This window comes from Bubalus kerabau, chromosome 2, assembly GCF_029407905.1.
Source record: "Bubalus kerabau isolate K-KA32 ecotype Philippines breed swamp buffalo chromosome 2, PCC_UOA_SB_1v2, whole genome shotgun sequence".
Taxonomy (NCBI): domain Eukaryota; kingdom Metazoa; phylum Chordata; class Mammalia; order Artiodactyla; family Bovidae; genus Bubalus; species Bubalus kerabau.
The window spans coordinates 121515220-121539513 of record NC_073625.1 but is presented as its reverse complement, the minus strand read 5'-3'; the positions used below and the strand labels follow the sequence as shown (position 1 = coordinate 121539513).

The 24294-nt window shown below is 36.2% G+C and overlaps 1 protein-coding gene across 10 annotated transcripts in view; it reads right to left on the bottom strand.

The window, feature by feature from the left end:
* Window positions 1–24294, bottom strand: part of FGF12 (fibroblast growth factor 12) — a 650917-nt gene that overhangs the window by 176822 nt on the left and 449801 nt on the right. For all 10 annotated transcript variants that reach the window (XM_055568690.1, XM_055568692.1, XM_055568693.1 and 7 more), the window contains one exon: window positions 19835–19938. In XM_055568690.1, coding sequence (XP_055424665.1) covers window positions 19835–19938 — 104 coding nt within the window. The remainder of the gene's footprint in view (window positions 1–19834; window positions 19939–24294) is intronic.

The following is a 24294-nucleotide window of genomic DNA, read 5'->3' as shown; positions in this document are numbered from 1 at the left end:
GAGGAAAAACTAGATATAGATTGAGCCATCCGAAGGGTTTGGTGATAAGTGGAACAAGTGAGAATACAAAGTAGGGATTTGCTTAGAATGTACAATAATGAAAAGCTAAGCAAACTCTACTGTAAAAAGGTTGAGGCTGACTCAAGGGAAAGTAACTAGCAAAAGCAAAATGAACATCTAATAAGGGTCTAAAGAGGAAATGCCAGTAAGGGAGAACCTTTCATAGCAGAAAATTTCCTTGGGACTTACAGAAATGACTACCAAATGGAAGCAGAGAACATATAATGAGAACACTGCCAGGAACACCATCTTGGTTCCTGTATATTACAGCTGTACTTAGCACAGATTCAGCTTATTTTGGATCTAATTCAAGCCATCCATTGAAACATAAGACCAAGGCTGTTATTGGGCAAATATAAAGTAATGAAAAAATACATTCCTGTAGGCTTTTTATGTGTCAGAAAATCAGGTAACCCAGTGTTAGAGATCAATCAGAATGATCAAAAAACTGTTACCTGTAGGGATTAAAAATAATCAATGCTTAAAACTAAATCAATATCAGAGAATTTCTTAAACATATATTTCTAAAAACATCTATTTCTGCTTTATTGACTATGCCAAAGCCTTTGATTGTGTGGATCACAATAAACTATGTAAAATTCTGAAAGAGAAAGAGATGGGCATACCAGACCACCTGATCTGCCTCTTGAGAAACCTGTATGCAGGTCAGGAAGCAACAGTTAGAACTGGACATGGAACAAAAGACTGGTTCCAAATAGGAAAAGGAGTACGTCAAGGCTGTATATTGTCACCCTGCTTATTTAACTTATATGCAGAGTACATAATGAGAAACGCTGGGCTGGAGGAAGCACAAGCTGGAATCAAGATTGCCAGGAGAAACATCAATAACCTCAGATATGCAGATGACACCACACTTATGGCAGAAAGTGAAGAAGAACTAAAGAGCCTCTTGATGAAAGTGAAAGAGGAGAGTGAAAAAGTTGGCTTAAAGTTCAACATTCAGAAAACTAAGATCATGGTATCCAGTCCCATCACTTCATGGCAAATAGATAGGGAAACAGTGGAAACAGGGGCTGACTTTATTTTTTTGGGCTCCAAAATCATTGCAGATGGTGACTGCAGCCATAAAATTAAAAGACGCTTACTGCTTGGAAGGAAAGTTACGACCAACCTAGATAGCATATTGAAAAGCAGAGACATTACTTTGCCAACAAAGGTCCATCTAGTCAAGGTTATGGTTTTTCCAGTGGTCATGTGTGGATGTAAGGGTTGGACCATAAAGAAAGCTGAGCACTGAAGAATTGATCCTTTTGAACTGTGGTGTTGGAGAAGACTCTTGAGAGTCCCTGCGACTACAAGGAGATCCAACCAGTCCATACTAAAGGAGATCAGTCCTGGGTGTTCATGGGAAGGACTGATGTTGAAGCTGAAACTCCAATACTTTGGCCACCTCATGTGAAGAGCTGACTCATTTGAAAAGACCCTGATGCTGGGAAAGATTGAGGGCGGGAGGAGAAGGGGACAACAGAGGATGAGATGGTTGGATGGCATCACCGACTCTATGGACATGGGTTTGGGTGGAGTCCGGGAGTTGGTGATGGACAGAGAGGCCTGGCATGCTGTGGTTCATGGGGTCACAAAGAATCGGACATGACTGAGCGACTGAACTGACCTGAACTGAAGAGGTAAGTGAATTAATTTCCCCACCCCTGTATTGTTGATCAATACATCCTTACAGTGAATAGTTTCTTGCTGGCCCCAGAGAATCAACTAGTAATTAGCAAGAGTAAACCAGGGCAGAAACTAATAAAATATCATTTGCACAGATTATAATATCACACTTTAGGATAGATATATATATAAACAAGAGTGAGCTCTGAATGATAAAGGGATTTTTAAAAAAATTCCAGGTCTAAATTTCTATTTTCTAATCTGAAAAAAAGGAAGAAATGAACCAAATGATTTACAGGTTTCCTTCAATTTACAAAATTTAACAACCGTATTGCTTTGTTAATTTATTTATTAAATCATATTTATTTACTTTCTTGTGAAAGAACTGGAATTGGTTAACATTCTCATGAAAACTATGATCATTCCTATAGTATTTAATTGTTTTCAACAAATATCAAAAAGAAATAATAATTTTTGTAAACACTTTTAAAGCCCTTACTGGGCATCAGTCAACCTTCTAAGTAACGAAAGATAAATAAATAGATACATAAATAGATACATGGATAATGATTGAGATAGAGATAAAATGAACATAGAGGTAGAAAAACTCTAGTGTATGTAATTAACATAATTCTCTGTGACTCCAGATTGCAGAGCTAGGGCCAAAAAATGGCACAATAAAGAGAAGATAACCCTAAAAGTCACCTCCAGTGTACAATTCAGGTTAGAGCCCTCATTCTTAGAGATGTTTCAGCAATAATCAGGTTCTAACTTTTGTGAACATTAGGAAAGGAGCCACTGACTTAGTCTGAAAGTGAAGTCACTCAGTCATGTCCGACTCTTTCTGATCCCATGGACTACAGCCTACCAGGCTTCTCCGTCCATGGGATTTTCCAGGCAAGAATACTGGAGTGGGTTGCCATTTCCTTCTGCAGGAGATCTTCCTGACCCAAGGATTGAACCCAGGTCTCCCACAGTGTAGGCAGACGTTTTTACCGTCTGAGCCACCAGGGAAGTCAACCTGACTTAGTCTATCTGACCTCTATGATCACTTATTAACTGAGAGTCTATAAAAATAAAGCCAGAATAGGCACAGTACTAGACAGCAAAGATAAAACTAGCAGACCTGGAAGATATTTCAATACTACAAAGATGATTAAAATAACAAGAACAATAACAAACAGTTGATTGTCTGGGGAAGCATTTGAGAAGAGCGTTAAAGAGTTTTTGCAAAATTGATTTGCAGATTTAGGTACACTTGGACTGCAGCGAACTAGCCAAATAGATAACTGTTCAAAGAGTTATATTTACTGCCACACAAGATGAATCATGCCTCTTTGGGGAATGTTTTTTTGGAAACTTCATTTTCCATTTTGGACTACTGGATCATTCTCTCAAAAAAGTTTGGAATGTGGCCAATTACTTTCCTCTGCATTTTTCAGTTGAGACTAGGGCTCTACAACTCCCCTTTCCATTTTCACATAAGGCATCTTAGTGAGGATTCTGCCTGTGTCCTTTAATTTTGTAAATATTAAGGCACCAAAACCATAGCCTGTTTATATATATAGCTTTGAGAATAAGGACCAAGAAACACAGTTTAAAATTCTTAAGAAAGGTATCCTTATTATAACAATCTACTACTCTATAATCCATATTGTAATAATGCCAAATTTCTATTGGAATAAAGAATTAGCAGATATATTAACATTTTTCAAGAATAAAACCCACACTATAATTATGCATTAGAAAGGCAAACAAATAAACCCTGAGGAAAAAAAAAAAACTCAAACTAATTTCTGACCATCCCAATCACAAAGTATCAATACCTCACTTATAACATCAAAACTAATATGATGCTAACCCATGTTGGAGGGTAAGTCACACTGGCATATCTAGTGGCAAAAGAGACAACATGAAATATAGTTCAAACCAAATAAAGTTTTTAAAAATTATTAAACCTTCCTGTGATAAACCATAATGGGAAAGAATATGAGAAAGAATGTGTGTGTATGTACAACTGAATTACTTAGCTGTACATCAGAAATTAACACAGCAATGTAAGTCAACTATATTTTAATTACATAAATTTTTAAAAGATACTAATCTGCAGCAAGCCTAGTGGTGGAGCACTAGGTAAACTGCAGGTAAACCATTTTAAGAAATCAAATTATCTGAATTTTAAATATCCCAGCATTACATAATGGAAAGTGTCTTAGAATGAGCATTGGAAAATTAACTCAAGGTTACCTTGTGACATCAGGTAAATCCCTAAAAGCCTCCACAGCAAGTGTTTCCTAATCCATAAGATAAGCACAATATCCTTTGCCTTTGCATATTTTGGAGGTAGATATCAAATAAAATAATGGGTATAAACATGCTTTGCAAACCATAAAATTCAGTGTAAATATTAAATTTCATTTATAGAAATATTGCTTCTTTTATATGACTAAGTTGAAGAATAACCCTCAATTTATCATACAGAATAAAAATAACTCTATTTTTGATGATCACATTTTAAAGCAAAGATGTAAACCATAAATATATCTAATAGACTATAAAAACAACATGCAAAGGTAAGGAGAGAAAATAAAAAATCACAATAAGCTACTATTGGAAAGAAAGTCTGCCTCTGGGATTTAGACCACAAGGGGGAATATCAAACATAGCTCATGTCACTCTCGTTAAGAGTAAATCCAAAATATTCATTTTGGTATGAATTTGAGTGGCAAGGGTCAGGTCACAAAGTTTTCCACGGCTCTGAAGAGCAATGGGAGCCGATGCAATTATTAACAGACAACTCCATCACCTTTGCTTACGGATGATGGCTTGGGAAAGTATACAGAAAACTGACAGATGGAACTTCAAGGATGAATCTGATACAGGATTTGCCTTCAAGAGGCTGATAGTTTAGTTCTGGAGCTATAACTACAAACTGAACCTGAGGTAGAACAAGAGATATGAGATGGGCACAAGCAAAAAGCTATGGAAAGGAAAGGAAAGGTAGGCTTGATGTTTTTAGTTTCAATAGGGGTGATTTCACAGTGGAAGGATCAGTTCAGTTCAGTTCAGTGGCTCAGTCGTGTCCAACTCTTTGCAACCCCATGAATTGCAGCACGCCAGGCCTCCCTGTCCATCACCAACTCCCAGAGTTCACTCAAACTCACGTCCATCGAGTCGGTGATGCCATCCAGCCATCTCATCCTCTGTCGTCCCCTTCTCCTCCTGCCCCCAATCCCTCCCAGCATCAGAGTCTTTTCCAATGAGTCAACTCTTCGCATGAGGTAGCCAAAGTATTGGAGTTTCAGCCTTAGCATCAGTCCTTCCAAAGAACACTCAGGGCTGATCTCCTTTAGAATGGACTGGTTGGATCTCCTTGCAGTCCAAGGGACTCTCAAGAGTCTTCTCCAACACCACAGTTCAAAAGCATCAATTCTTCGGCACTCAGCTTTCTTCACAGTCCAACTCTCACATCCATACATGACTACTGGAAAAACCATAGACTTGACTAGATGGACCTTTGTTGGCAAAGTAATGTCTCTGCTTTTGAATATGCTATCTAGGTTGGTCATAACTTTCCTTCCAAGGAGTAAGCGTCTTTTAATTTCATGGTTGCAGTCACCATCTGGAGTGATTTTGGAGCCCCCAAAAATAAAGTCTGACACTGTTTCCACTGTTTCCCCATCTATTTCCCATGAAGTGAGGGGACCAGATGCCATGATCTTCGTTTTCTGAATGTTGAGCTTTAAGCCAACTTTTTCACTCTCCTCTTTCGGTGGAAGGATGCTGGATCTTAAAGAATGAATGAGATATGTATTGACCAGCAAAAAGAGCAGAAAAAGGCTTTAGGACTGAGTGCATGGAAGGTAAGATATATGAAATGACTCAAAAAGAAAAGAAAAAGGAAGAAAGGAAAGGAAACCATGTTGTAAAGGGAAATGAAAATGTAGGTGAAACCAGAGTTATACTGGGGCCAAACTGCTAAAGTGTTTTGAATGCCAGGCAAAGGATTTTAGGTTTTTTTTTTTTTAATTTTATTTTATTTTTTAAAGATTTTTTAGATTTTATAATATGGGTCACTATAATTCATCGAAGGTTGTGGAGGTGGCAAGTGGCTAGTTTAGCATTAAGGGGATGAAATACAAAATAGTGGGAGCAACATAAGGAATCCTTTCAAAGTCTGAAGGACTGGAGATTTGGGGGGAAGAGAGAACAGAGGTATTGAAGGAAGTCTAAAAGGAGAATGAATGTAAGTAAAAGCACCAGTATATATCAAAATAAACAATAAATTTTCAGATACAAAATATACATCCTACTCAGATACATCTGGTGTCTTGCCAAATGTTTTGACACTTACGGGGGATAGAAAGAAAATACTGATTCTAATGTGTGTTCATTATTGATCTGAGTGTACTATCTATTATTTTATCTTTTAAAGTTCCTCTAACAAACTTACAAAGCAGATATAATGCACTAGATTTTAAAAATTAAAAAAAGAGGAACACAGACATAGGTAGTAAACCACTTAAACTCAACCAGCAGCAAGAACAAAATTACCACCCAAGGATGACTGATTCCACACACTTCTCACACCATGCCAGACAGCTGGACCAAAGCATGAGAAGTCTTTGAGGGCGGTACACCCCCACAGAAAATGCAATGTTCCATCAGAGACTGAATGGCTATATAAAAACAATAACCAAAAAAAAAAGAAAAAAAAACAATAACCAAACGTTATTTTAGACTAAATTATATTGAGAGTTTTCAACTCTTTTGAAAATTTATGTATCTCCATATTTGTTTTATAGCATTTCTATTTCTTCTTTCTTCTGCCATTAATTAAACTATCCAAGGCTAACTAGATATAGGATATTTAAAATGGGAAGTCTTCTGAAAACGAAACCTCATCCAATTCACTGAGTGAAAGTAGTATTGATTGACCGAGCCACCGGCCTTGAAAACAAACATAATGAAAGCTGGAATGAACACAAGAGTGATGGGGAAATAACCGTGAAAATGCCATGAGATAAAAGATAGATTAATAGCCATGCTTCACAAAATAGGATTCTATTATGACTTGAGATGTGCTTATTATGTCTAATGATATAGAAGGTGAAACAAGCTAAACTCAGAACGGAAGATACTTGTTGCTCCTCAACTACATGCTATTTTGTTTTCTTAAAGATGATCTTTAAGTGAGTCTATCATAAAATGCATAAATTAAAAATAAATATTTAATTTAAAAGTACATCTTGATACATTTATTTTTCTAAATATCCCTATGGGTTTCAAACTTCAATTAAAGCTTTTTAAAAATATTCATATTTAAAACAGCACCATAATTTGAAATTTCCATGTGTATTAGCAAGTAATATGTTCTGCTGCAAGGCACTAAAATGTGCATTGCTAAAAAGACACATATATTTCTATACCTTTTTCCATTAAATAGTGCCAAGATATAATTTTAAGGTACAAAATATTCAAGAATCCTTCACAAAACATTTTTAAATTGAGCCAAAGACAGAAAGAAAAATATATTCTGTGATTTAAATATATTCCTATTCAAAAATATCACATCATTAACAGATAGGTATAAATTTTTAAAGCCTTGACAATAATAATTTAAAAATCCAAGCCCAGTAGATAAATTAAAATTCACCAGTTCCAACAAATATTAATCTTATTATAAAAGCTCTTCTCTCATAGCTAGTACTTTGTGGTCAAAATCAATGGTGTTTACAGTTGTAGGACACATCTTCACAAAGAAAACATAAATTCTACTCTGCTCTCATTTCTTTTCCACTTTTTGCTCCAACACCAGAGTGTGAAAGTTTCATCACACCCCACCAGTTGTGATGAAATTCACACCTTTGTGTTACTTTAAACAAACAAAAAATACAATTCAATTAATGTGTATGGAATCCATTAGGGGAAAATAATCTTATTTACTTTTTAATCTCTATTAAATCATGATTAAATTGATACTTCAAATAGAATTAGCTTTTTAAATAACAGCACTGTGCCCTGCTGTGCTTAGTTGCTCAGCTGGGTCTGACTCTTTGCGACCCCGTGGACTGTAGTCCACCAGGGTCCTCTGTCCATGGAATTCTCCAGGCAAGAATACCGAAGTGGGTTGCCATGCCCATTCCAGGGGACCTTCCCAACACAGGGATTGAACCCAGGTGTCCCACATTGCAGGCAGATTGTTTACCATCTGAGCCACCAGGGAAGGCCAGTAGCAGCACTGCTCCTGCTGCTGCTGCTAAGTCGCTTCAGTCGGGTCCAACTCTGTGCGACCCCATAGACGGCAGCCATCAGGCTCCGCCGTCCCTGGGATTCTCCAGGCAACAGCACTGGAGTGGGTTGCCATTTCCTTCTCCAATGCATGAAAGTGAAAAGTCAAAGTGAAGTCGCTCAGTTGTGTCCGACTCTTAGCGACCCCAAGGACTGCAGCCCACCAGGCTCCTCCATCCATGGGATTTTCCAGGCAAGAGGACTGGAGTGGGGTGCCATTGCCTTCTCCAGTAACAGCACTACTGAGCTATAAGTCACATGCAGTTGTTTACCCGAAATGTAGAATTCAGGCGTTTAGTATAGTCACAGAGTTGTACAGCCGTCACCACAATCAGTTTTAGAATATTTTCATTACCTCAAAAAGCAAGCTCATAACCTTTAGTAGTGACCCATTTCCATTCAGCACAACACAATCATTAATGAACTTCCTGTCCCTATGGAGTTTTCTATTCTGGATATTTCATATAAATGGAATTATACAATATGTTGCCTTTTGTGACAGGTTCCTTCAACTTAACATATTGTTTTCATGCTTCATCCATGTTGAAGCATGCATCAGTACTCTTTTAAATGCTAAATAATATTATATTACATAAATATGCCACACTTTATCCATTCATTAGTTGACAGACACTTAGGTTATTTCCCCTTCGGACTACTATGAATAATGCTGCTATAAGTATTACCATACAAAAGTGTTTTTGTTTTTTTTTAATGGACATACGTTTTTATTTCTTGAGTATATACCTAGTAGTGAAATTGCTGGTTCATATGGTAACTCTATTTCTAACCTTTTGAGGAACTGCTAGACTCTTCCAAAGCGACAATAGCATTTTATAAGCCTACTATCAGTATAATAAGAGTTCCAATTTTTCCATATCTTCACCTATACTTGCTATTATCTTTTTTAATAAAGCCATCCTAGTGGGTGTGAAGTGGTGGTGAGTCCTTGTGGTTGTTGATTTGCATTTCCTTGATGTCTAATGATGTTGAACATCTTTTCATGTGGCTATTAACTATTTGCATATCTTTTTTGGAAATGTCTATTCAAATCCTTTGCACATTTTTAATCTTTTTATTTTTAATTGTAAGAGTTATTTATATATTCTAGATACACATTCCTTATTAGATGAATGAACTGCTAACTTTTCTCCCCTTCTCCGAGCTGTCTTTTTCACTTTCTTAATTGTGTCTTTGGAGGCACAAATGTTTTAATTGTGATGAAATTTTTTCTTTTGTTCTTATGCTTTTGATGTCATGTCTGTGCAGCTACTGTTTAACGTAAGATCATAAAGATTAGGCTTTCTTCTAAGAGATTTATAGTTTTAGCTCCCGCATTTAAGTTTATGATTCATCTTAAGTTCTTCTTATATGTAATGTGGAGCTTTTAAAATACATATATTTTTGGCAATGTGCTACTAATTGGGTTTCAAGGTTTTAAAATAATGCCAAAGAAGTCTTTTCATTGAAAAAGCTGAGAAAGTTCCTGGAAATTCCTTACGAATATTAATAATAAAGAAAAAATTCCTTGAACATCATAAAAATTTTTAAAACATGCAACTTTTTCCTGGATTCAATGTAAAAGGAGTCAAAAAACAAGGATAATACAAATAACAGAAAGAAATTCATTGTAAGAGTTCAGTATTTAGTCACTAGAGTTCAATATCTCACAGTAGAGAGGCATAATTTTTTCAACCAACACTTACAGTGATTCAGAAGATCTTATGTGAAGAAACTACACATGCAGATCTATTATTCAATATGTTACTTACTCTCTGTCTCTCTGACTCTCTTGTCCCAATGTCTTACATTATCTACATTTATATTTTTAGTCTGGAGAAGTATGGCAATTGTTGGGTGTCTACCCAATATCCATTTTCTCCTCCATATTAACAGAACAATGATTTTGTTGAATATGGCAATGTCTTATTGACAGCCCCCCCAAACTTTTTTTAATTGAAACATTTCCCTACACTCTTTTCACTTAGGGGTGACTATGTGACATAGTTCTATGGTCATCACTGGACGTCACTATGGACATTTCTGGAACCTCTGGGAAAGTGTGCTTTTCTGATAAAGGCTTCATCTCTTTCTCTGTGCCCCTTCTTACTTCCCAGAATGTATACATGTTAGCTAAGGAGTTAGGAGTCATCTTGCACCATGAGAAGATCAAATAAACGTAAAGACATTGGCACCTCTATCTATCTCCAGACTTCTGGTGACGTGAGAAACCTTAAAGCTTTCATCCTTTTAAACCATTGCTATGGGTATCTTTTCTTACTCACAACCATACTCAATCATTGAGTGATATGGGAAAATAAACTTAAGAAATTTACCATTAAAAGTTGGTTTTGTAAAGGAAATCAGAAAAGAAAATTTTTAAGTTATTCAGTGAGATTTCATGCTTATATTGACATGTGATCACCCACTGAATCATATATAGGATCATGTATAATCTGACTATATAATTATTACCCAAACCCTAAAGCAGACTCCTCTAAGGGTCAAACAGTTACTTACACTAAGACATCAGACATAAATTGGAACGCTTTTATGACAGGTACCCATGTGATACTGATGTTTTCAGTGGCCTCAAAATTTGTTTCCATTTAGAGATGCCTGAAATATGTCAGTTTTGACATTACATTTCTATGCAGCTAAACAATTTCCCCAATTTAACTACTAGATTTTAAAAATCTATGTTGCATAAACAAACTTTAAATGCACCATGAATACAGTAAGCTGTAGACTTGAAATCTCCTCAAAATGTCCCACTCTGTGGCCTGTCTTTGTCTGACAATTGTTCTAATTTGACCAGCTATCACTATGCTTTTTTTATTTTGCTTTTTCCTGTTCTTTTCCTCAGTGCTATCTATTTAAATATTGGACTTATCTTCAGACTTAGTCATAAAAATGAACTGCTTCTGTTTCTCTGCTTTACTACCTCTCTATTCCACTCAAATCTCAACTGATTACTTACTGATTTTCCCTCTGCATTTAGCATTCATAATTGCTTCTCTTTTCCCATCCCTGAAGTTTATCAAAGGCATGGCTTATGGACATACTTTATATATTTCCCTCCAAGTGAGTTATATAAGGAGATATTTTGAAAAATGTCCCCAGAAGTTGAAAAACTGGCCCATGATGGGGGGCAGAGGGGAAGAAAAGTTGTTGAGTCCTATCTTTTGATGATTTATTCATTATAAACCCAAGAAATACATATATACAAAAATGACAAATTCTTACATTGGTTTTGGAGAGGAACAAGAAAGGGAAGGCAGAAGTAATAAGAGCAGAGGATCTCTTTTGGGAATCAAGCTGGCCCAGAAAGCCACAGTAAAGTCCTAACTCCACAGAACAAGGCCACTGGGAAATCCTTCTGCAGACATGACATGGAGAACATGGAACAAATGGAGCTTTAGCTTTCTTGGAAAGTATTAAAACTCTGAAAATTGATTTGCTCCGTTGTCAGTTTATCAGGTTAAAAAAAAAATGCAGCCTAAACTGGTTCATACAGAAGGGTAATAATTGGCTCCTAAAACTGAAAACTTCAGTGGTAGAGCTGGCTCCAGGTATGTCTTCATGTGCAATGTGAGAAAGGATGTGAACAAGACCTGGTTCCTCCATCTTTCCACCTAGAAACATTCTGTCTTCTGAATGTTGGAATCATTCTAAGACATGATTTCTCCTTGAGTTTTGTTTTTTCTAATATAATTATTATTAACCTTAAAATCTTTATTGGATTTGGTATAAAACTGCATCTATTTTGTTTTGGTTTTTTGGCCTCGAGGCATGTGGGATCTTAGCTCCCCGACCAGGAATTGAACCTGCACCCCCTGCATTGTAGGGTGAAGTCTTAACCATAGGACCATCAGGGAAGTCCCTCTCCTAGTAGTTTTAAGACGGCTATAGCCCTTGATCCTCTCAGTTCTAAATTCCGTTTAAAAGAAAAAAAGGAAACTCTCCTTCAACAGATAAAGTCAAGTCTTTGGCCTGAAGTTAATTGGCTCTAAATTAATGAGAGATGCTCTGCAACCAACCTCCCATGGCCGGGGTGGCTAAAGATATTAGATTAGCCAAACCAGGAATTACCACTGAAAATAAGGGTAGAATTACCCTACGTGAACTTCATGAACTGAGGGTAAGAAACTGATTTAGTCTACAATGAGCACCTTATTTAATATATCTATTACTACTACTTGCAGCTGACACTGAGCACTGACTGTAGTAGGCACAGTGCTAGGGCTTTACATGCATCGTCTCATTTAATCCTTGCTACAACACTATAAAGATGGTATTTTCATTATTGTCTCCATTTTATATATAAGGAAACTGAGTCTAGAAGGTTAAGAAATCTCCTCAATGACACAAAGGAAGTAAGTTACAGAGTTGTGATTCAAACCCAGTTTTATTTATAAAGATTTCATTCTTACATACTACTTATGAACTAAGAAACACAACTGAGAAATTTGGGATATATGACTACATGTTGGCCTAATGTGCCCAATGGCAAAGTAGAAAGACAAAAATCTAACTTGTAGTATCATTTTCAAATGATTCAATCAAAGGTTCTCGTTAGTGCTACTCTTAGAAGCTTAATCCTATTTTTACTTTTCAATAAAAAATGCTACAGTAAATACATATGCTAATTTTTACAATTAAGACTAGCTCAGGAGCTAAAGTATTAACATTTTCCAGAAATTATAAACTCGTGGAATAAATCCAATACCACTTATTACTGAAAACATCATAAGGTAAAAATAGATGCTTATCATCATTCACTCCTTACAAAAAGTATAACTAATAACCTGCTGATTCTTTCTGAAGAAAAACAACCTAATTCTAAGCAAAGCAACACAATTTCTTGTCATATGTTCTCAAGCAACACAGCCAGATTCTTGAGTTGTGTTGATCAAAATAACCCAGTTAAGTTAATATATATATATATATATATATGAGGATTTTTAAAAAGTAGGTAAAATAAGCAATTTTCTAGGTACTATAGCCCAAAATCAACCTAGGATGAAAAAGAAATATTATAAAATTCAAGAAAACGTCAAGTATATGGGAAAATTTATGCAAATGATCTAATCTGAATATTTAACAATCTAATTGCTGGACAAGCCTCTGTGGTTTGGCTTTTGATTTCTCTCTATTCAGGCACCATTAACTTCAAAACTCTATGATTCATTTGGCATTAATGGCTAAGGTGTTCCCCCTCTGTCTCCATATCCTCCTTCAATATTAGACTTTTCAGAGACATCATTACCCAAGAAATAATTCTGCATATGCCTCAAATTTCAAAGCATTCCATGAGGAAGTCAGTTGATGGAGAAACTCAGATTCCAGAGTGGGTAACTCTTTTGTATCTATATTCTAGACGCAAGTATGGGTGTGTGGGCTCAGCTGCTCTTGCGACCCCAAGGACTACTGCGTGCCAGGCTCCTCTGTCCATGGGATTTCCCAGGCAAGAATGAATACTGAAGTGAGTTGCCATTTCCTTCTCCAGGAGATCTTCCAAACTCAGGGATGGAACCTGCATCTCCTTCATTTCCTGCATTGGCAGGCAGATTTTTTACCACTGCACCACCTGGGAAGTCCTATGGTATATATTAATATATATTAAATATGATCACTGACTTCAAGGAACTTGCATCAAAGTTAATAGATAGGGCATGAAAATAATTCCAACAAAAGAAAGAAAGGAAATATACAGATAAATGTCCTACTAAAGTATAAACTGTGGGAGTTATTTTTGGCTACAGGAAATGAGAAAATTTTTATTTATCCTCAGTGATGGAAAATTTTGGCCATTTATGATAGTGGGGAAGAAAAGAAATTAGAGGTGTAAAATAAAAAATCCTAATGCCATTTTGTGGGCATAAATCAGTCTTCTTCCAATAACTTTTGAAATTGGCTTTCTCTTTTCTTCTTCCTCAGAGACCCCTTCTATATTTCTCAATAAATTTTGACTCAGTTTTTCAATGTAAAGTCAGTATCTTATTGCAATCTCAACACTACTCTTGCTGAAGCATCAGATTTAGGTATAGAATTCTAAAGGCAGTGCCAAGACATTCCGCTGTAACAGTATGGTGTCACACATCTTTAATTGCAACAGCAAATAGGATAAGCAATGTTGATTTTAAAAATAAACTTTAAAATATATAAACAACAAGGGCCTACTGTTTACCACAGGGAACTATATTCAATATCTTGTAATAATAAGATATTAACTGAAGTATTATTTACAATAGCCATGATACAGAAACAACCTGTGTCGATCAACAGATGAATGTATAAAAAAGATGTATATATACATACGTGTGTATGTATATATACATATATATACATACACACATAATACATACATACATATGGGAGCTTCCCAGATGGCTAGTGGGAAAGAATCGCCTGCCAATGCAGAAGACATAAGAGATACAGGTTGGATCCCTGGTTTGGGAAGATTTCCTGAAGAAGGAAATGGCAACCCACTCCAGTATTTTTGCTGAAGCATCAGATTTAGCTATTCCCATTCCCATTTCCCAGGCATGGGAAATCCCATGTACAAAGTAGCCTGGCAGGCTACAGCCCGTGGGGTCACAGAGTAGGATATGACTGAGCAACTGTGTGTACGCACGTGCACACACACACATACCCAAACACACAGACACACACATATATATAACGGAACATTTAAAAGAAAAAGAAAATATTCAATTTGCAACAACATTGTTGGGTCTGGAGAGTATTACACTAAGTGAAATAAGCCAGATATAGACATATATTATATGATCTCACCTATTTGTGGTATCTTAAATAAAACAAACAACCAAAACAAAATGAAAACAGATCAGATACAGAGAACAAACTAGTAGTTGTCAGATGGGAAGGGGTTGTAGGATTGGACAAAATAAGTGAACAGATGAAGAAGTATAAGATTTTAATTACAGAATAAATAAGACCTGGAGTTGTAATATATAGTATAAGGAATATGATCAATAATATTGTAATAACTGCATGGAGACAGGTGGTTACTAGACTTACCATGGTGATTATTTCTAAGGTATATGAATTTCTAATCACTATGTAAATCATCTGAAACTAATGTAATATTGTACATAAACTGTATTTTTTAAAATGCTGCTACTATTTTAAACAAGATGCAATGACAGACATCGCCTCCTAATGAGAGAGATAAGACCAAGCAATACTCCTACCCAGGCCCCCTTTCCTAACCCAATGCTATGCTAGGATTGGAGTCTTGAAATGACTCTTGAAATCTTATTCTAAACTAAGGCCACTGGAGGTTCCATTTGTTGTTGTTGTTGCTATTTACTTGCTAAGTTGTATCAGACTCTTTGCAACTGCATAGACTATAGCTGGCCAGGATCTTTTGTCCATGAAATTCTCCAGGCAAGAATACTGGAGTGCGTTGACATTTCCTTCTCCAGGAGATCTTCCCGACCCAGGAATTGAACCCACGTCTCCTGCGTCTCCAGCATTGGCAGGCAAATTCTTTACCACTTAGCCACCTGGGAATCCCCAGAGGCTACATAGAAACAACCAAATATATGGTGGAAATTGAGGGCAGACTTAAAAGGAAGATGATTATGAAGAAAAGAAAAACAAAGAGAAATGGGCCTGCAGAACAAAATTCAAACATATGCAGAACTAACTCTAAATCCTAATATAATCTGAATCTTATTCTAAAATTGACAGCTAACAAAATCATTGATTGAAACATGAATTCATTACAAAAGCAATTAACTTTGTGGAAAAGTCTAGTAAGTATAAAAAGAATTATAAGTATTCAAATAAGTATTATAAGAATGCTCAGAGACATAAATGAGTTAATAACTTTCTGTAAAAAGAGCTAGATAGTAAAAACAAATCAATCAAGATCAGGTAGATATGGAATGGAAACCATTAGACATCCAAAAATTTAAAGCACAGTGACTGAAATCACAAAATAGTTGGCATCATTTCTAGAGTAGATAAATTTTCAGGTTTCTAGTGAAAGTCATTTAAATACTATCAGCACAAAAGACTGGAAATTGTAACAGAGAAATAAAATGTATATGGGAAGAGTTAAAACTTTCCAAAATTAAAGAATTCTGATTCTTTGGATTGAAAGTGATTCTGAATTTCTAACAACTTAATATAGATCTACAACTAGACATTATAGTGAATTTGCAGAACATGAAGTATAAAGAGAAAAAGTTTCTTTAATTTTCCACATAGATTATCTACAAAGAAGAGAATATTAAACTGATAGCAGTCTTCTTACAGTCAACAACAGATGGCAGGAAATCAGTGGAATATAATTTTCAAAGTGTTGGGGAAAATATAGGTCTACTAAAAACTATGTAACTATCTGAACTGTAATTCAAGACTGAAAGTGATAGTAAAGTATTTTCAGAGGTACTAGAAATGAAGGGAATTCACAGTCTATTGACCAACAAACAGAAAAGGATTTTGTTTAGAAGAAAAGTGAACTCAGAAGGATCAAATTTGATACACAGGAAAACTAAACCTATGTGCACAGAAATTACTTTAAGATTCACAAATTTAACTTTTACTATAGAATAATAACTGTGCATATTTTCATTTAAAGTGTAAATAGTCTAATTCCTGACAAGGATGGTAGTATTTACTAGGGAAGAAAACATACCAAGGTCTATCAGCTGTTTAGAAGGACAGAAATAAATATATTTTATTATTCAGCAAATTATTCATGTATGTTAAAAAATATAAATACTTAAAAGACTAGGATTATAACCTACATTTACAAACTAGCAGAAGAATACAGATAGAATAAGAAAATGTTTCAATAATGTGAGAAAATAAAATAGAAGCAAAAAGTGCAAACTACAAGGGTAAAAACAAATCCAGATGCATCAACAATCTCATTAAAAGCATATGTATTAAAATCACCTATTAAAATAAAGACTTTCAGAATGGATTCCAAAACTTCTTAGCTCTATGCTACCGGATAGTCCCTTGTAGTAAAGTAATAGTCCTTGATAGCAAAGTAGTAGTCTTTACTACTCTCTTTTTTGTCTTGTGATAAAGGAGCAGAGAAATCAGACGTAGCAAGGGAATTAATTCCAAGCTTAACTATGAATACAGACAAGGTAAGTGACACTACATGGATGATACCATTTGAGAATTCCTCTTGGATTCTAACTGAGCTTCTTTAAGATCTCTAGGGTTTGCCCTCAGAAACATATCATCAGTCCCCCTGCACCCCCACCTCAAATTCCAGGAATGGACCTTATTGGTATGCTCAGCTATACTGTTTACCATAAAGTAGGAAACTGCTTTTCAAATAACTTCAAGCCTTAATATATACCAAAAGCGCCTCAAGAAAGCCTGCAACATCCTGTTTTTAACTCACTGCAAGGCTCCTGGCCATGCTAGTGCTCTCTTGCTGAGACATGCTGCACACACAGGAAGGAGAACAAGTATGATGAAGCCTTGATACCCAATTCTCTTTCAGGTGCGCTTCTCCCAATACTGGCCCCCTTTGGTCCTGTCCCTGGAGAAGGGAATGGCAACCCACTCCAGTATTCTGGCCTGGAGAATCCCATGGACAGAGGAGCCTGGCGGGCTTCAGTCCATAGGGTCACAAAGAGTCGGACACGACTGTGTGACTATCACCACTTCGTCCCGTAACAAAGAGACAGACAGTAGGAAAAGCTGGTATAAAATTAAAAACCAGCATTTCCTACTATTAGTGCTATATAGAAAGAGAGTGATTTTGAAAGTAGGGACCCTGATGCCCTATGTCAGCGATGCCATGCTTATAATTAAGAAAATTGTTCCAGTAGCCTAGTAGTACCACACAGGAAAAAAGTTGCAAATGCTTGGTATGAGGTAAATTTAAGCGCAGAGAAAAACTGAAACTCTAGGTACCCAAATCAGGTAACTCAACAGGTGATTACTGGTTTTACTAAGGTGTTCAATCGATTAGAAAAAAGCACCTACTGTAACATTCTCTAGTCAAAAATTTCTTAAAATCTCTCCTATGGGATCCCAGTATTTTAAGCCTAGCTCTTAGCAACAGAGATAGAAAAAATGTTTCTCTTAAGGGGTTGCCTCACATGAAGTTCAGGTATGTCATGCTGAATACTCAGCTCAGGCGCCTCTCCCAGGAACTTTGGCATTGCACCCAACAACAGTGACCCCTCCCAGTCCCCACCCTCTTTACACACACTCACACACACACACACACACACGTTCCTACACAGCTGCCACATGCTACAATACCATTTTCAGACAATACTTTTTATTTTCCTCCTTCCCAGACCTTTGGAAATGACTTCTGGTTCAGAAATTTGAACTCTAAGGTTTGTGTGGAATTACAACCTGAATTATGATCTTTTAAATAAATATAAAAATGAATAACAACCTTCTGAATAGAGACGTAAATATGGTCTACCTTCAGGTGTTTACTTGATGACTGATTAAATTCTTAAATTAATAGTATCCTAAGATCACCTAAATGTTTTAGCTTGTAATACATTAAAAAAATTTTTTTTTAAGTTTCACTAACTGGAGTCATTCAAAATAAAACCGGCTAACTTTTTTTTCTTATTTTAATTCTCACATTTAAAATGCAGACTCACAATAATTGGACATTAGAAAATGTTAGAATTATGACACATTAAGAATGAAAGCCCATTGTTTTAACTAAAAAATGTATCTATCTTTATGAATTATTTTGAGTAGAACCATTGACAAAATGCGGATGTACACATCTGGTATATAAATGCATATTCAGATGTGAACCTGTTCAGGAGTAAAATAGCAACTTTAAGAATGTTAATAAGAATGACAGGTGGAAGCAAGCATAGGGTACCAGAGATTCATCTGACTATGGAAAACGTTTAATAAAAGCTGTTTAATAATTAACTGAGAATCTAGTAGGCATAAGTGAACTTCCTGAATAACTTAGTCTATTTACTGAGATCACAGACAGAAAGGTGGAAATCTGTGGTTTTCAAGGATATTTCTTCTGAAATATGTAATTTCCTTAGGATATAACAAGAATTATATACATATACAAGATTCAGTGCTGTGCACTGTCTCAGTGCATAAATTACTATCTTGAGAGTGAGGTTATTAACTGCTTTCAAATATGCCAGGGCTTATAATGTAGCTACTAAGGCTGCCTAATTTTAACAATTTTAGATTTAAGAGGGATGTTTGACAGCCTGAGTCCCAACACCCTCATTTTGAAAGTTTGGAAATTAAGTCAAAGAGAAGAGATGACTTTCCCAAAGGAATACTGTAGCTGAAATGCAAATTAAACTCAAATATCTCAGCCCCGAATCCGAAGCTCATTTCATCAATTCTGCAGTTATCTGAGGAATCTGACACATTAGGTACTACACAGTTTTGTTAAATACAAACAAAAACACAGTCTATTCTGAAAGGTTTTTTTCTCCGCAATAAGTCAGAGAAGATTCCCAGACAAATTCAAGAATTCAGCTTCCTAAACCATCCACTGTGCTTGAAAGAGAAGTAACAGCATAAAGGAAAAATGTCTTACCTCTTGAATTAAAGGTAAAATTCACAAGATTATCGTCTAGAAGTAGAAACTAGAAAAAGAGACTTTATATCACAGGAAGAGTTGCTAGTTCTTTCTCAACAAAGCATGATCTTTAACAGTATAAATTATAAAATTTGTATAGTAACACTGACACACTGGATCAGAAAATATAAAATGACTTCAATTTGCAATTTTTCTCCCTAATATATGGTTACTTCATTACCTCTCAATGCCAGTTTCTGTGTGTGCGCGAACACACAAACAGACATACACATGCACAAACACCAAGGTACTTACTGAGCTGTAGAGATAGCCTTCACCATTCATGGCCACATAGAGGCTGGCCTTCACCCCTTGGATGGCCACCACACGCAGGCCCACAGGGATTAGATTGAAGAGGGCTAGAGGGCAAAAAGAGAGGAAAGGATCACTGACCTTTTGAATATACCATCTTGCTTCTTAAAATGACTCTTTTGAGGATTAAAACCTATGAACTGATATTAGTTGGCGGGGGCAGTTCTAAGAGTGAGGAGAACTGACTTCTTGTTTCTGCAGCAGGACTAATTATTAACACTCAGTGACTTCAGGTAAATCACATAAACTCATCTGTAATAAAGGGATTAGATTAGAAGGACTCCAAGCGCCCCCCATGGTCTGAGAGTCCAGGATCTCCACTCTACAAAATGAACATACACTCAAATAGTATAAGATGATTTTTCCTAACAAACAAATAATTTGAACTAAAAAATTCCTAACGGAAGAAAATACATTTCGAATCATAATTAAAAATAAAATGTGATCTTCATAACATATGCCAGAGCTTATTTTCCTTGTGGTCCTGAACACTGTCTTCTTAAACACACAAGATGAAAGCAAAAACCACTGGCTTATACTTAACTATGCTAGAAATAGGAGAACAGTTCTCTTTATTTTTCAGTTTTTATATATAAACGTAGATAGATGGATCAATGATTGCTAGATAGCTTAAGCTCTGATGGACATATTGTATATCAAATATATATATATACATCCATATTTATGCACAAAACCATTAAAAATCAACTTCATAAATTTAATTCAATATCCTATGATAAAATGAGAATATGTTTGTAGTCTTTGAATATTTGTGCTGTCCACTACTGAAAGTATTCAACAGTCTACTTGTCTACTTGGAGAAGGTACATAAATATCAGAAAGAAAATAAATAAGATAATCTAATTCCTTCAAAAGTGTACTTCTATAAATTATATATCCCTATATAGCACTATTTTAGTTAACACTGATAATTACAAAATGAGCATAAGCATAAAACATTATCTCTAACCTGAAAGAATTCATATTACCTAAAGTTGGAAAGCAATCATACAGCTAGGCTGTATAGATGGCAACATGAATATGAATGAAATATTTATAACAACTAAATATTTATAACATAAGAGAATAGCCCTGTAGTTCACTTTAACAACCTGCCTTAGTTAGAAGTTCTTATCTATCCTTTCTACTGATAAAATTCCCATCAGTTCTGGTCTCAGTTTTGAATATAAGAAAAATATATATGTGTATTTTCTGGGGTTCTCTCAACATGGAATAGTAAGCTAAACATACACACACACACACACACACAAGACACAGACACACACACACACACACACACACACACACAAACAAGACACAGACACCTACACAGTATTTGGCTTTTAGTCAAATGTTCAACTGATAGTTCTAAGGATCAAGCCTAAGACCACAAGTTTAATATAGCAGTATTCAACTCCTAGATATTTGACATCAGACCAGTTTCTTTGCCTTTTTGAATCTTTTTCCTCATCTGTCATGAAAGCTGAGACTAAATCTTAGCAGATGCTTAAGAATTAATTGTTACCGCAATTTGAATCTGTACTTGTTTTTGTTCCTCCCATGTTCTTACAATTGTCCTTGTGTTACTGAAATGAGAAGTAGTATAAGACCTTAAAGTCTAGTTGGGGAGAGACAGCTAAGGCATATGGAATAATCTGATACAGTGTATAATGTAGTTCTATAATTAAATGTAATATATGCATTCTATATATATATATATATATATTCTCTATGTACAGAAGTTCAGGGAAATGGAAGATCTGTGATCTGAAGTGTTCAAGAAATGTCTCACACAGAAGAGGAGACCCAAGCTGACACTTAAAGAAGGGACAGAAGTTGAGTAGGCGAAGATCAGAAACATTATAGTAGGGCAGGAAGTAAGAGTTTCTGTAGGGTAGTGTATGTGTATACGAAGGGACTAGCAGATTGAAGGATTTGATTCATACTGGGGAGGAATGGGCACGAACACCATGGAGATAAGGTAAGGAGAAATACCTGAGAGTCTGTCACTCCTATCTTAGAGATCTAGATTTTATCAAATGGGCAACAAGAAGTGTGGTGTATAAACATTAAAGCAGCAACACAGATTACAAAAAAGTGGGAGAGATTCATAGACAGAGTAGTTTCTAAACTCATCACTCAGAAGCTGTGTGCCTTGGAGCCATTTGTTTACTCTCTCTGCTCTAGTTTTCCTGTCTATAAAATGGGCATAATAATCCTTACTGCATAGAATTGATAGAAGAATCAAATGTACTATCACGTCCTTGACATAAACAGAGATGTGTTCTCTCTATTAAAGAGCTATTTTTCATTGACATATGATTCTTCTGCTTGTCAAATAAGGTAACCATAAGGTCTAATATAAATTGACATATCACCTGACCTATATCTACTCAGCTTATATTCAGAAGATCGCTTACCACTTTTAAAATAATACTTTATTTTTGTGCAACACAATTTTCAAAGTGTTGATGAATTCATCATTGTATTTGACCCTCAACCATCAACACGATGAAGAATTTAGGACAGAATGATTAGCCTAATTTTTAGAAGAGCAAACAGGTTCAGAGAGGTAATCCTGTTGGAAATGCAACTGAACAAAGGTTTTCTGGCTCTCTAATGTGGTTATCTGCCTCAAATATCCTATTTCCTCCTCCTTCTCTTTTAAGTTTAATTTCACCTAATACCCAATTTTTCTGGGCTCCAAAATCACTGCAGATAGTGACTGCAGCCATGAAATTAAAAGATGCTTACTCCTTGGAAGGAAAGTTATGACCAACCTAGATAGCATATTCAAAAGCAGAGACATTACTTTGCCAACAAAAGTCCATCTAGTCAAGGCTATGGTTTTTCCAGTGGTCATGTATGGATGTGAAAGTTGGACTGTGAAGAAGGCTGAGCGCCGAAGAATTGATGCTTTTGAACTGTGGTGTTGGAGAAGACTCTTGAGAGTTCCTTGGACTACAAGGAGATCCAACCAGTCCATTCTAAAGGAGATCAGCCCTGAGTATTCTTTGGAAGGAATGATGCTGAAGCTGAAACTCCAGTACTTTGGCCACCTCATGTGAAGAGTTGACTCATTGGAAAAGACTCTGATGCTGGGAGGGATTGGGGGCAAGAGGAGAAGGGGACGACAGAGGATGAGATGGCTGGATGGCATCACTGACTCGATGGATGTGAGTCTCAGTGAACTCCAGGAGTTGGTGATGGACAGGGAGGCCTGGTGTGCTGCGATTCATGGGGTCGCAAAGAGTCGGACACGACTGAGCAACTGATCTGATCTGATCACCTAATACCCATTCTCACCTTCTCAAAAATAATAGATAATTTCAATAAATTTCCATATATAGCCTGTGTCTAACTGTAGCAATGGATCAGTACTGGCCAATGAGATGTAGGCAGAAATGTCTTTGTACTCCTGAATATCCTTTTCTTCAAGACAACTGCCCTTTGCCCTCTTCTACCATTTCCCCTATTGCTGTTTGGATGGGGATGAGGTTAGGGTTGCTGGATTATCTCAGGCCATGAAAACAAGGGCTGCCCCTTGAGAGGGTGATGACAAGTGGCCTGTAAAGAGTCGGGCCCCTGAGGACTTTGTGGAGCAATGGCACCAGTCCAGCTTCCAATTACCTAGGTCTGCCTTTATGTGAGAAAAATAAGTCCTTGTTGCTTTAGTCTGTGCAACCTACTTTAGTTACTTTCGTCTGAGCCAAACCTACTTCTAACTGATAGACGTTGGGAACAAAAGTAGAGTCAACACATGAGGTATGAACTACATTTACACACTGTAAATAAATGCAACCACTGGAAAATAACAAGTCCAATGATGATACTTATGAAAAAGAGTAAAGAAATCCAAAATTGTGCATAATGTCTTTCTAAAGTAAAGATTTCCCAGGACAAATGCAAAGAACATTGGTTCATTTAGCTAAAACAGGATTAAAAAAGCAACTATAAAGCTTTTCCTATCTGAGGAGAGGGAGAAAACTGCTAAAGCAAGACAGAGACAAAAACAAGAAACTTGTGTGAAAGTTTTATTCGAAGCATAAGGTGATAATGGCTTTTAGATGGTACGCTTTGGGAGATTTAGCAAGTTCATTAAAAACAAAATCAGTAAACAATCTGGAATGAGAGTTTTTAGTGGTAAAAGCTAAAAGCTATTCTCTTTGGGAGGGTCTGCATCTGCCTCTTAAAATCTTGAAGAATGGCAAATGACTTCTTCTGATCTATTATTTATCTTCCACACAGCACTCTGGCTCCAGCCCTTTGTTACTTAGTGACAATCCCTCCTATATCTCCAGTCTTCCTTTCCATTCTCAAAGAGCAACTGGGCCATACCATTCTTCCAAGTCCCTTCCCTCTACTCATGCCACTTCCCTGCTGTCAGTTCCCTGCTTGATTCC